At 41.0% G+C, this 13,161-nt stretch overlaps 1 protein-coding gene across 5 annotated transcripts in view; it reads right to left on the bottom strand.

The window, feature by feature from the left end:
- SORCS1 (sortilin related VPS10 domain containing receptor 1) overlaps positions 1-13,161 on the bottom strand; it is a 495,497-nt gene that overhangs the window by 173,105 nt on the left and 309,231 nt on the right. For all 5 annotated transcript variants that reach the window (XM_041746197.1, XM_041746198.1, XM_041746200.1 and 2 more), the window contains exon 4: positions 6,301-6,459. In XM_041746197.1, the coding sequence (XP_041602131.1) occupies positions 6,301-6,459 (159 nt within the window). The remainder of the gene's footprint in view (positions 1-6,300; positions 6,460-13,161) is intronic.

Here is a 13,161-nt window from a genome sequence, read left to right as displayed (position 1 = left end):
TGGTCTTCAGTCCCATAGAGAATGCCAACTGTTAGTATTTAGAGTTTCAAGAATCTGAAAAAGAGACTCCTTATCAAAATGTGTGCTCCCCCTTTAAAGTCACGTTTTGGTTTTGTGTGTATCTTACACATACACATAAGTGCCAAAATATTGAAGGTGAGGCTAACATGCAAGCCTTAGGATCTCTTATTTCTTTTGTAAACCGTGATTTGGAATGCAGAGGAATCACACAGGTCCTCAGGTGATACCACTTGTACTGCCAAATCACAGAGCTCCAAAATAAATGAAACAACACACACTGGTGAATATCTCAGAACTGCCACAAAGTAAGGGGGGCCCACCAAACTATCTCAAAGGTTTTTTTCTTCTCTCCACAGAACTGATCACCCAATTTGGATGCATTTTTTTTTTTTGATTCACAAAACAATTTAGCATTTCTTAAAATAAAGCAGACAGGGAGATCCATGAACAGGAGAAAAACAAAGACAATGGAAAGGCAGAAGGGATACAAAAGTGACTGGGGACCCATGCAAGGCAGCAGGTGAGGTTTATCTGCCCTGCACAGTTTGCTGTTTTACATTTTTGAGTGAGTTATAAATACTTGAAAAAAAGAAAATATCACATTTCACATGAAGCAGGATTCCTTCTCTTGAAAAAATATGAAAGTCTGGTGACACTGGGTGAGCCATCCTTGGTTGAACAGCAGGCTGGAGCTTCCCAACACCTCTCCGCCCCCGCCCTTCTGAATGTCTACACAAACACCTGCTCTCCACTTCCCCACAGCTCAGACCCCACCGCTTTGTTCAGTCTGATTTCTTGCTTGTGGGAGGGGGAATTAACATTCATGGCCTCGCAGGACCTGGATGGACATCCACAAGCCTGACGACAGGAAGTATAATGCACAGGACCAGGAAAAAGGGGTCAAGGGCGGCAGGCCCCCTGGCAGAGCTTGGCAAACCTGGATAAGCAGAACGAGGGGGCATCTCCTCCCCAGATGCTCAGGAAACTTCCTGTCCCTTTCATGACATTGCAGACCCTCCCCTTCATCAATTGTTCCCCAGGCATGCCCCCAGTGGAGAGGCCTGAGCCCAGTGCCAGGCCATGGTGGCCTGCAAAGCGGAGGTGTGTGCATATCCTTATACTTTTCTCCTCTTTTTCCCTTTCAGTCACATCTGCGTTTTGTTTTCTCTCATTTCCAATGTTTCCCAACACATCATGTTTAGTGAGGTGTTTAAGGCAGAATGAGAGATGCCGTTGGAGGCAATGTTTTATAGCACAGTTTGTACACTAGTTTATTGCCAAATTAAAATAAAGATGTAATCTGGCAGGCTCAGCCTGCTGCTAAGCTTTCCTTGGGTGGTTTCCTACACGGAGGCAAGAAAGTGAGAGGAACTCTCTCTGGTTTCCATACCTGCTCGATATCCACCGGCAAAGAAACAAAAAGGAGGCACAGAATGCTTGCTTCGCCTACTGCTTAATTACAGAAATAAAAAATAAATAAAGGAAAGAGAGATTTTGGTGCTCCTATGCTAAATGCCGTGAGTCCTTCATAGTGCCCACAGTGACTGACTGCTGTTCTGTAAGAATTCTAAGCAGTGGGACTTTATGGGACCAGTATCACTTGGTCCATCTGACACACAATTTCCATAATGTCTACAATGTTTATTTTTTTTCTGGAAATCCCGAAGCTTTCCAAAGGCACAGCCTCACACGGACCCTTTAGAAGCCAAGGAGGCTAGCTCCTATGTCTATACTGTATAAGGCCCCAGACAGGAGCTTCCTATGTAGCCAGAGTACTTCTTTCTGACTTCAGAGGAATGAGGGCTCCTAATCTCCATGCCCATTCAAGAAAGCTTTTACCTCTTGGCAACCGCCTCGACATTGCATATCAGACAGATTTCTCTCAGGAAAAAAAAAAAGACTAAATCAAAAAAAAAAATCCTGATTTTTTTGAATTCTGATGGCATTCATCCATATGCATTTCTTGCTGATTAGAAGTTATTTTTCTAAAAAAGTCTGATTTCCTATGGAATTGATGGCCAGTAAAACTCTATCTTGGGCCAGAAAGGACAATCTGCTCAACAAAACTCTTTGAGTCCTTTAGAATGCTTACATCAAAAAGCCTCCACTGGGTATCGAGGCATTCAAGATGAAATGCAGGCAGAGCAGAACACCACAGCCCATATGGGCTCCATCCCGCAAGCCAGAGATCCAGACTCTGTCCTCAGGGCCTTAAAAGTCTCCTGCATTGAAGGAGAGAAAAAGCCATGGCAGGGAAATAAGGGGAAAACACAGTTGGCAAAAAAGGGAGAGTGTATACACAAAAGAAGGAGAGTGTGTATGCAACAGAAGGAGTGTGTATGCAATAGAAGGAGAGTGTGTATGCAACAGAAGGAGAGTGTGTATGCAAAAGAAGGAGTGTGTATGCAACAGAAGGAGAGTGTGTATGCAATAGAAGGAGAGTGTGTATGCAACAGAAGGAGAGAGTGTATGCAAAGAAGGAGAGTGTGTATGCAAAAGAAGGAGGGTGTGTATGCAACAGAAGGAGAGTGTGTATGCAAAAGAAGGAGTGTGTATGCAACAGAAGGAGTGTATATGCAATAAAAGGAGAGTGTGTATGCATAGAAGGAGAGTGTGTATGCAAAAGAAGGAGGGTGTGTATGCAAAAGAGGGAGAGTATGCAAATGAGGAAGAGTATTATGCAAAAGAGGGAGAGTATGTATGCAAAAGAGGGTAATATGGATGCAAAAGAGGGAATGTATGTCTGAGAAGACAATGTGGATGGGACACAAGGAAACAGGGAAGAGAGGAAGACCCCTCTGTTCACAGGCGAGTCGGAACAAGTTGCCACCTGAAGAAGATTCTAAGAGACAAAACCTTTTGCTTGAGAATTCTGTTTGCCATAGGTCGGTACAGAAAAGCATCCAGCGAGCGAGTACAAGCGCTGAGGCAAGGGTCTTAGCCAGGAGTTCTGCCGCAGTAGCAATTGCTGTGTCACAGAAAACCTGATGAGCAATCCTTACATGAAAGAATAAAAGTTCATTTTTCCCGGGCAAATACAGTTGCTGGCCTGCCGACCTTCCTCGGTGCTCACTGCTGCATCTCGTCAGTGGTAAACACGCCATGATTCATGGGTGATTGCCACCTATTATTTCCAGATCACTGACCCACCTGAGTGGTCACAGACCCTCTCAACTTGACTTCCAGCCAAAAGCACCAGCCAATGGCTTATCTGATGGCTGCAGCCCATTCCCCTCCCAGCAAATGCCCCTCTCCTTCATTCTGTGATTTAAGCCCTGAACCAGGGAGTACTTTAACCCCGATTTATATTAGAAGGTTATTCACAATTTTTTTTTTTTCCCAGGGTGATTTCACCTTCATTCTTTCCTGGAAAAAGAAAGCTCAGCGGAAAGGCTGGTTTCTGCCTATCTGCTAATCTCAAGATGTCACACGTCAAATTTCATGTAAGCCTTCATTCTATTCACTGAACTTTGACATGACCACTCAATACCAATGAGTGGTATTTCCCTTTGGGGAAACTCATTAACTTCTCAGGTGCGTGGTTTGCTAGCTACATACCTACAAGGACTGTTAAGAGTTCCTCTAGCTCTATGATGACAGAATTCATTGGTTCTGTGGTCACAGAGGATACTTTTTGGTCCACACCAGGACTACAATGATACCATCCTAACTGGTCTTCTTGCTTTTTTTTTTTTTTTTAAAGATTTATTTATTTATTCATTCAGAGAGAGCAAAGAGAGAGGCAGAGTCACAGGCAGAGGGAGAAGTAGGCTCCACACAGGGAGCCCGATGTGGTACTTGATCCTGGGTCTGCAGGATCACACCCCGGGCTGCAGGCGGCGCTAAACCGCTGCGCCACCGGGGCTGCCTGTCTTCTTGCTTTTGACCTCATATTACCACAGTTCATCCTAAAATCGCTACCAGATTACCCTTTGTAATCTATACCTCTGAACACACCTTTCCACTGACCAAAATTTTTACAAGTCTCCTAAATACAAAAACAAAACCAAACAAAACAAAAACCCCAAACTTATTCTGTCTTGTAGTCAAACAGTCAAACCAATAAAAAACAAGATCAGATTCCGAATATATACACGGAATTAATATTACTAGAGTTCAGTTTTAGCCAAATGGACATATTCCCAACCATGTAAGCATGGTTCTTCTAACTTTTATTATGGTTCATGACATTCTTCTTGTGTTAAGTATGACCCTCCAAACAGAATTATGACATATATTCTTTAAGATCAAAGTGAAATCATTTCATAAGATCTCCATCTCCTGAACTTTGGGCTGCCAATTTCATATAATCCATCCAGCTACTTCAACTGGGTATCTATTATGTGTGAATGAGGGCACTGCCTTTTTGGCCTCTCTTAGACTACTGGTGAACTCATGTACGTTTATCTTCTCTTCCCACGTGGACAGAATGCTCCTTGATAAAGTTATTTCAGACCAACAGTTCACCACGATGAGCACCTAAAACAGATGTGGATCTGTACACATCCATTTCAAAGCAAAGAGAGCCAATGCCAAGTACTGTTCACCAAGTACTGTGGCTGAGTTGGGGCCACAACTCGGATGTCCTCACTCCTCCAAGGTTATCCACTCTGCCACAGTGATTGTGGAGGGCACTGTTTGAAGTGCTGGGACATGAAGGGTTACACTTCTGGGCATCTCCTCTAGCACAACTGCAGAGATGCAGAGTTTTCACTTAGGCAGGTAAATCTGGCCCTCATCATGCCTCTGGGGAAAATTAACCAACTGTCAAATAAAATATAATAACCCAGTGGATTAAATGACTAATATGCTGTGTCCTGAGCTGCTCAGCCTTGCCTCTGGTAACTGCACCATCCTGGACAGATGCACTGTGGCTTGACTCCAGAAGTGGAATTGTACATTCTGCTGAAAGGGGAGGCAGGCTGCTTAAGAGGAAAAAAACACTAATTGTAAATCTTTTCTATTTTTAGGCCCAATGTGCATTTTACTTGGCAGTAAGGAGAGCATGAATAAAATTCCAATCCTAAGTATTTGAATTTGGTCCCTCCAAAACGTTCATATCAGTGTAGAGACCTTGAAAGGTTGCTTCCATCATTCCCCTCCTTTCAGGAAGAACCCTGCACATCTAACATCTTCCCAACAGAAACAAACAAACAAACAAAAAAACCTTTAATACCCTCCTCACTCACAGAAATCTAGTATTTCTTTTAATGTAAGTAATTTCAAGCAGCCCCAGTGGCTCAGCGGTTTAGCGCCACCTTCAGCCCAGGGTGTGATCCCGGGGACCTGGGATGGAGTCCTGCATTGGGCTCCCTGCATGGAGCCTGTTTCTCCCTCTGCCTGTGTCTCTGCCTGTCTCTCTCTCTCTCTCTCTCTCTCTCATTAATAAATAAATAAAAACCTTTAAAAAAAGAATTTAATGTATATAATTTCTAGCACAAGATTCCTATAAAAATAATTTGCAGGATTCATGCACTTCACAAAGAGCATTCAAACACTGCACCTACTTCCGGTCAGCTATAGTCTGTTATTTGCCTGTGAATATTTTATGTCTTTAATTATATTTGCTGTTGCTAGTCTTATGTTCCACCTGAAAATTTACATTTCTTAAAGGCAGGAGTGAAAGGTATTTTATAGTGTATCTGTAGTATAGAGTACATAATATATTTAATAGTACATATCCCATAAAATATATACACATATCACACAGACACACACACGACTTCATTCAATGCTTTCTTAAAAAGTAGACTTATCCTTCTATCCAATCATCAAGAGCAGACAAATCTTGAAACTACTTGATTCTGAATAATATCATCTATGGACATTATTACTACTCCTCTGGCCATTTCTCTCACTGTTTTAGCAAACCCCTAAGTTAGTGCTCTTCACCTTCCCTTGTCGTTCCGTAGAAGGCTCTGAGAAAAGCAATGGGTCCTTCATCCAGAAAGATGATCACATTTCCACATGTACAAAACAGTCTAAAAATCCAGGGGGGTTGGGAGCTCCTCATGGTCTGCAGCATCTAGGTTGAGAACTGCTTCTCCACAATGCCTTCCTTAGTGTCAGGCTTTTCCCTTATATCCTGTTTCAGATGTTGGACACAGCTCCAGCAAGCACCCTGAGATCCTCCCCACTGCCCCTGACCCCTTGGCTCAGAGTTCAGGCTACCACACAGAACAAAAGTCACCACTGAGAAGAAATGTAGAGATCATTAGCTAGTGGTCTGTTCTCCAGAAAGCCGTGTACTGTTGTCTCAAACAAGGTAATCATGCTCACCTTTTGGTCTTGGCTGTATGCCAGAATCCAGTCCTCTTGCTTGGGGTGGAAAAGTAAGCTTTGGATATAAAAGTTCAGCCGGTACTTTTGATAGGTGGCCCCTTCATCTGAGCTGATCAATAAACTGCTCTCAATCTCCGGGTCTGTGAGTAACATAATCTGCAGCCAAGAATTGTTGGGGAAAGAAAACAACAGAAAGTTAAGTTTACATTCTACAAAACTTAGAAACAAGCTAAAATTTTGGAAAGAGAGGGAAAAAATAGCAAAGAATGTTCAGTCAAACAAGGACCTTGACTCTGCCGGTTTGTTCTCCTGGACAAATGCCATGAAACTATTTTCTCTAAAAAAACCTCAGAGGCAGAAACAGGTGGAAGGAAGGAAGAGTTCATAGAGGAGTGCATTTTATTTTCCTCTATGGGGCTCCTTGTTTTTTCCCCAAGGTCATTTCCTTAATCTAAAATATATCCCAGTCTTCCCCCTAACCTTAGCCTTCTTTTTTATTGTGTCTTGTATACTTTTCATTTTGGGAGAATAAAAGAGCAAGACTTGTCACAGTCTGTTGTGATTAAGGTGGAAAGAAACAGAAATAGGATGGGGTCCACCAGTTTCTCTCTTTTACTATGAGCCCTCTTATTCAGATCAGTAATTCTCTCATGTCATTCTATCTTTGGTCTGATTTTCTGAATCTTGACTCAAAGGCTGGGCTTCCTAAAGCCTTCTCTGGAAATTGTACAAAGGCCACTTTAAACTTTTTAACCTATTTTATAATTTCCTTATTTATTTTGCTTATCATCTACATACTCCCTAGTAGTACATAAAACTCCATGAGAATAGCAGGATTGGACATTTCTTTCTTTTTCTCCCCCACAGGTATATTCTCAGCAGCTAGAGTAACGCCCAGCATATTTTATAGACTCAATAAATATTTTCCAAATGAATGAATAAGTAAACAAATGAATGAACAAAAAGAGCTCTCAGAGTAGTCACATGGAACTAGAAAGACACCCAGAACAGTCTGAGTAGGTACGAATGGGAGCGCCATGGAAAGAGGAGCAGGATGGCCTTCTCAATCTTTAGCCTACTTACCAAAGAATATGCTTTACATGTGTACACATTCACAGCTTCAGAGGCTTTGCACTTTCTTGTTAGGACAGTTAACCATGGCCAGAGTGGTGTGAACAATCCACAAAAGGAACAAGATGGAGGAGCTGCCCTGACTGCTTTTTATTCTCTCATTTTATGCCTCTAGGAACGTGTGATAAAGTACCTCATTCCCGACTCTCTGCAGGTCTGCTTTCACTCACTCAAAGTGCACACCTAATGCCTCCAGACAGGTGGCCTTAATGCTACCCACTGACTTCTTCCCCATCAACTTATTAATTGGCACTTTCTGAGTTTGGTTCAGAGAGGCATGAAAGATGTGCTTAATGTGTGGCCATATGAAGAGAAATCACTGCAGCCCAGGGTTTAAAGATTGCCAGCTAAGGATGTAGTAATTCCAGGAAAAGAAGAGAGAGGAAAGAAAAAAAAAAAATAGAGCCACGTCACAAAAGATCCACATGCCAGACAAACACACGGAGCTTCCTCAAGCATTTGGAGGCAATCGGATTAGAACCTCAGAATAGTTAGTGTCATCTTTGAAAGTGGTGTCCTGTCATTGCAAATGGCACATGAAGAGCGCATACCAGACACTCTCCGAATGAACTGTGTTTGTGTAACCCAGGAGGAATTCAAGGTTCCTTGCCATTCCTTCAACCTGCCCCTTCTTGAAGAGGGGAAAGGGATGTGCTGGGATGAGGGGAACACTGGCTGTCAGCCACACTCCAGACAAGATGAAAGGCACACATGAAACCGGAGTCTAATTGCCTCATTCTGTGTTCCAGGGAAGCCACTGTCTACCAACCAGAAATTCTGACAAAGTTATATAGGTTTCTCTGTCTCACATTCACCAGCAGACAGTGTTCTCTCATCAGATGGCCGAGACAGAACCACCAGCTAATCTACTAAGTACAAAGTCACATACCTTCCTTAAAATCTAGTGTATGCATTAAGCAAGGATGTTCAGATGGCTCCTAAATTTACAAGAATACTTCCAGGTGATTTCATATTTATTGGCACATAAAAGCTGCCATTTTCAAAATAACAAATAAGCCATCAAATGATCACATTGCTTTGTGTCTCCAACCACAATTAACAATAATATATAACAACCTTTTGCCACTACTGCCCAAAAGTAATTTCCATGATAATGTGAAGCGGTTCAATTTTAGAGAGCACCCATTGTCTCAGGCAAGGTGATTTTTTTTTCCTCCTCTGATATTCTAGCTCCCTGTTAACCAAAATATGTTTTCCTTTCTTCCCATGAGTGCAGATTTCACCACCTGCTTCTTCTGGCAGAGTATTTCATCAAAATAAAAACAGTAGGCCTACAGAATATCCTCAAATCAAGCTGATTTTCATGTGTCATCTAAAATCTTTTTGGGGCCCCTGGTGGCTCAGTTGGTTAAGCATCTGCCTTTGGCTCAAGTCATGATCTCAGGGTCCTGGGATCGAGCCCTGCATCGGGCTCCCTGCTCAGCGGGGAGTCTGCTTCTCCCTCTCTGTTTCTCTGCCTCTCCCCTACTCCCTGCTGACGCTCTCTCTCTCTCTCTCTCATATGCTCGCTCTCTTTCTCAAATAAATAAAATCTTTAAAAATAATAAATAAATATCTCTGATACTCATGTATGCTCTAAATCATCAGACTATATGAGATATTCTGCTTCCAGATAATACTGGATGAGGGAAGATAGAATAACACAAGTATTTTTAAACATACGGATACTTAATATTGAATAAACAAAACTCATGGCTTCCTTTATTTTTATTCTGAGTGCTGAAAATATATAGACCAAAATCTCAACTTCACTCTACCGTCCTCACCTGAAACCCTTTCTCTGAAAATCTGTGGAGGATGTCAGGAGATTCCCCCTGTAAAATTTATAGATGTGTCTGTATTATATAAGCTTTCCAGTGGTTCCTCTCTCAAATCTCTGCTCAAATCCACGCAAAACAAACAGGTCAATCTGGATCCATTTTTATTTAGCCATTTTTTATTACACAAACTTTGTAAGACTGCCAGCAGAATTCAAAATACAAGAAAAATAAATTGTTCATGACCCTATTCCTTCAACAAGTCAAACTATATGTGTGCTTCCCTCTACTTCTGTATTCACATCTATTTAATATTATGGATGTAATGTTTTTTTTTTTCCATTTAATGTTATGACCTACGTTCATTTGCAACTGAACCATAAACACACAAGTGCCTGTACACACATGAGTATGTACCACTGTGTACAATGTATTTCAATTACTTAATCACAGCCTTCAACATAATTAGGTTATAATCAGTGCAGTGGCTGAATGGCAATAAGTACTTAAATTATTAACTGAATAAATGAAATTTTATTATTTCAGTCTTTAAATTCAAATTCTTCAGTAATTTATTCCTACATAAATTGGGTTTGTTGTGTCCTTTTGAAGGTTATTAAAAGTAAATCAAGTTAATAATAAGGAATTTAAGCAAGTTCTAAACAGAAAATGTTTAACCTATTTGAGAAAAAAAGTAACAATGTAAACATAAATGTGATCCAATCTTTAGACATAAATGATGTATTTATAAATAAAGTCCTATCTTCTGCAGTAGGTGTTCTCTTGGGAGATATTATCAAAATAGTACCTTCAAGTTAGTGAATACTCGTAAGAAAATAACAGATTACATTTCTCAGAAATGTTCAATGATCCCTGGTTTTGCTGGTTTGCCTTGGCTCTCTGCCCCCTTCTGGTTTTTCATGTTTAATCCTTTGCTTTCTAGAATATGATCAGAAAGTGAATTTTAGGAGGACCAGGTAAAAGGCATGAACCAAAACTTCGTGCAGTTCCTCCAGTGAACTCTCTAAGAGGGATCTTTGTTTACCTGTCATAAAGCTTGGTCCACAGTAGGTCCATCCACCTTTGTAAATAAATTAATGAATGAATGAAAAAATCAGTGAGTGACTAAGTCCTCTTCATACATGACTTTGGTTGAAAGCAGCCCATGGATCCCTGTGACACTGAGAGCCTAAGTTCTCTGGAATAAATCCCTGCTGTCATACTTGGAGGCAAGGGGGGGGGGGTGGGAAGAGGCAAGGGGAAGTGTGTCTTTAAGAGGAAAGTAATTATTCTCTGTTCAGATCAGCCCATGAGTGATTAGAACCAGTTTGCTTATGCCTTGCAGGGTGTGCAGACACTGCACTGACTGCATCTGCAGATGAATTGTTTTCCATAGAAAGTCAATAATGGCGACACAGGCTCCCGCCACCCAACCCTAAGCAATCATTCATCATCCACTTTGGGAGAGGAAAGAAACTTTATTTGCTTTTCCTAGAGGTGACAAATGAACATGAAATGCAATTTATGGATTTAAAATATGTCACTTCTCCCTTTTTTTGGTATTAGTCCTTCTGACAACTCAGTGTCATCAGAAATTAAATGCATCTTTACTCTCTTTGACTTGCTCCAGATTCAACATATGGCTACATGACGTAATTCTACAAAAGGCTGCCTGGCAGTCTTCTGATCCTTCCGGATGCCTCCTGAGGACACTCCTCCCTAAGGAATACTGCCATGGTTTACTTTTCCAGATTCTTTTCCTAGTTGTATTGTTTTTGGAGTTCTGTCATTTAACCTCTTTAGATGAGGTGGGAGATAATCAGGAGCGGCTTCACCACCTGCAGGAATATACCTGTCCTACCATTCCTTTGGTCCTAAAGCACAGAGTATTTATTTATGTGTGGCTCATTACTTGTTTGCTCATTTGTCTACCCCTTGTCATTCACGGACTGTGATCACGAAGTGGCAATATACTGGGGATATCTCTCTCGCGCTTTGCTTAAGGTGTAACTCAGATCCAGATGCCTGTATCACAGGTATATAGCAAATACTTTCCATAATGATAATTACAATGACAGAGAAAAATAGCGATTGCAGCAATTGGGCACTCCAGTTGTCTAACACCACTATATTCAAACAAGAGTCTATCTATAAACATCGTATCAGGCTATTTGCAAACCTCTGGCTTCAATATTAAAAACAAATTAAGTAAAATTGAATCAGAGCAAGCAAATAATTTGCTGATCAATGTAGGTGCAAAAGCTGCTTATTACCAATGTGAGCTATTTATCAGACAAGCAGAGGGTGAGAGCTATAAGCGCTTATTAATTGACTACTATTTGGAGGACAGTATTAGGGAAAGTTATACAGGATCCTAGAACGACCCATGAAAAGGAAATCACTGAACTATAAACAATAGCAAGAAAGGAACAGGGAAGTGATTAAATAGAACAAAAAAAAAGTTCAAATAAGTAAACACTGATAGAATCTGTGGAAAGGTATACCTAGTGTGCAATCACTTGCCCTAAATCCCACTCTTACCCACCCCCCCAAACTCAGTGAGGCTCATCTAATGCACAATCCATGTTAATTAACACAAAATCAGGTCATTCAATACTAAGAGACCAAGAGAACGTTTGGGCAACAGACCATCTACTCATGACCTGAAAGCTGAGTCAAGGAAATTGCTGGGAAACTTTGGCATCATATTCTAAAGAGCTTATTTTCTGAGTTTAAACTTTTTTTCCCTTCTTAATGCAGACCCAAAGGTTTTGACTTTTTATGGGGAAAAAAGAATTTCCAGAAGTATATACAATTTCAGTCCTTCACATCTCTTACTAAAGCCTTGTCAGAAAACTCTACCTATTTATTATTACATAACAATAAGCTACACTCATTTTGCCCAACCCTATAGAGAACACAGAAGAAGAATAAGGTTCACCAGGAATGACATTGTATGGGTTACACTCCTTGGAAAACAGTTCAAGAAAGAAAGTTTTAAAAATCTTTCTTCTTAGGGTGCCTGGGTGGCTCAGTCAGATAAGCATACAACTCTTGGTTTTGGCTCAGGTCACCATCTCAGGATCTGGGGACTGAGTGCTGAGTAAGGAGCCTGCTTAAGGTTCTCTTTCTCCCTCCCTCTGTCCCTCCCCTAAAAAAAAAGTTTTATTTCTTTTTTTTTTAAGATTTTATTTATTCATGAGAGAGAGAGAGAGAGGCAGAGACACAGGCAGAGGGAGAAGCAAGCTCCATGCAGGGAGCCAAACATGGGACTTGATTCCGGGTCTCCAGGATCAGGCCCTGGGCTGAAGGTGGCACTAAATCGCTGAGCCACCTGGGCTGCCCCTCTTATTTCTCTTAGAACTAATGAACATAATCCTCTCCTTTGACTCAAGTTTGAGAATCTCAAACTAAAAAACACCATTTCACGGTAAAACTATTCAACATTACCATAGATGAAACTGACCCTCCCACAAAGGAAACCTATGCTCAGGTATGTATTGCTGTGAATGTCTGTACGTTTTCAGAAAAGACAAAGAAAGAATGTATGTTTGGCGAAGGTCATTCATGTCATGAGAAGAAGGAAAAACACACCATAAATATGTACTATCATCATAGAAAATAACACAGGGCCTAACTCCAAAGATGGATATGAGTTTCATCTCTGCTATATATCATTTATGCCACTTTGAAGAGCTCATAGCTCACCGAATCTTCTCATAAGCCTGTTTTCTTGTTGAGAGTAGTGATACTATAAAAAAGTTTACATTTATTGAGCATCTGTTGTGTAACAAACACTCTACTAAACCTTTAAAATATTACTTCATTAAATTGCTTAAAAATACTTCAGGTAGATATTACGTCCATTTGGCAGGTGAGGAAATGAGGTGATCAGTTCAAGGTCATTCAGCTTGTTAGTGCTAAAGCTATCTATGGCGTGCACTACATG

The sequence above is a fragment of the Vulpes lagopus genome, chromosome 2 (assembly GCF_018345385.1).
Source record: "Vulpes lagopus strain Blue_001 chromosome 2, ASM1834538v1, whole genome shotgun sequence".
NCBI lineage: Eukaryota > Metazoa > Chordata > Mammalia > Carnivora > Canidae > Vulpes > Vulpes lagopus.
This window is presented reverse-complemented; position numbering and strand designations above follow the sequence as displayed.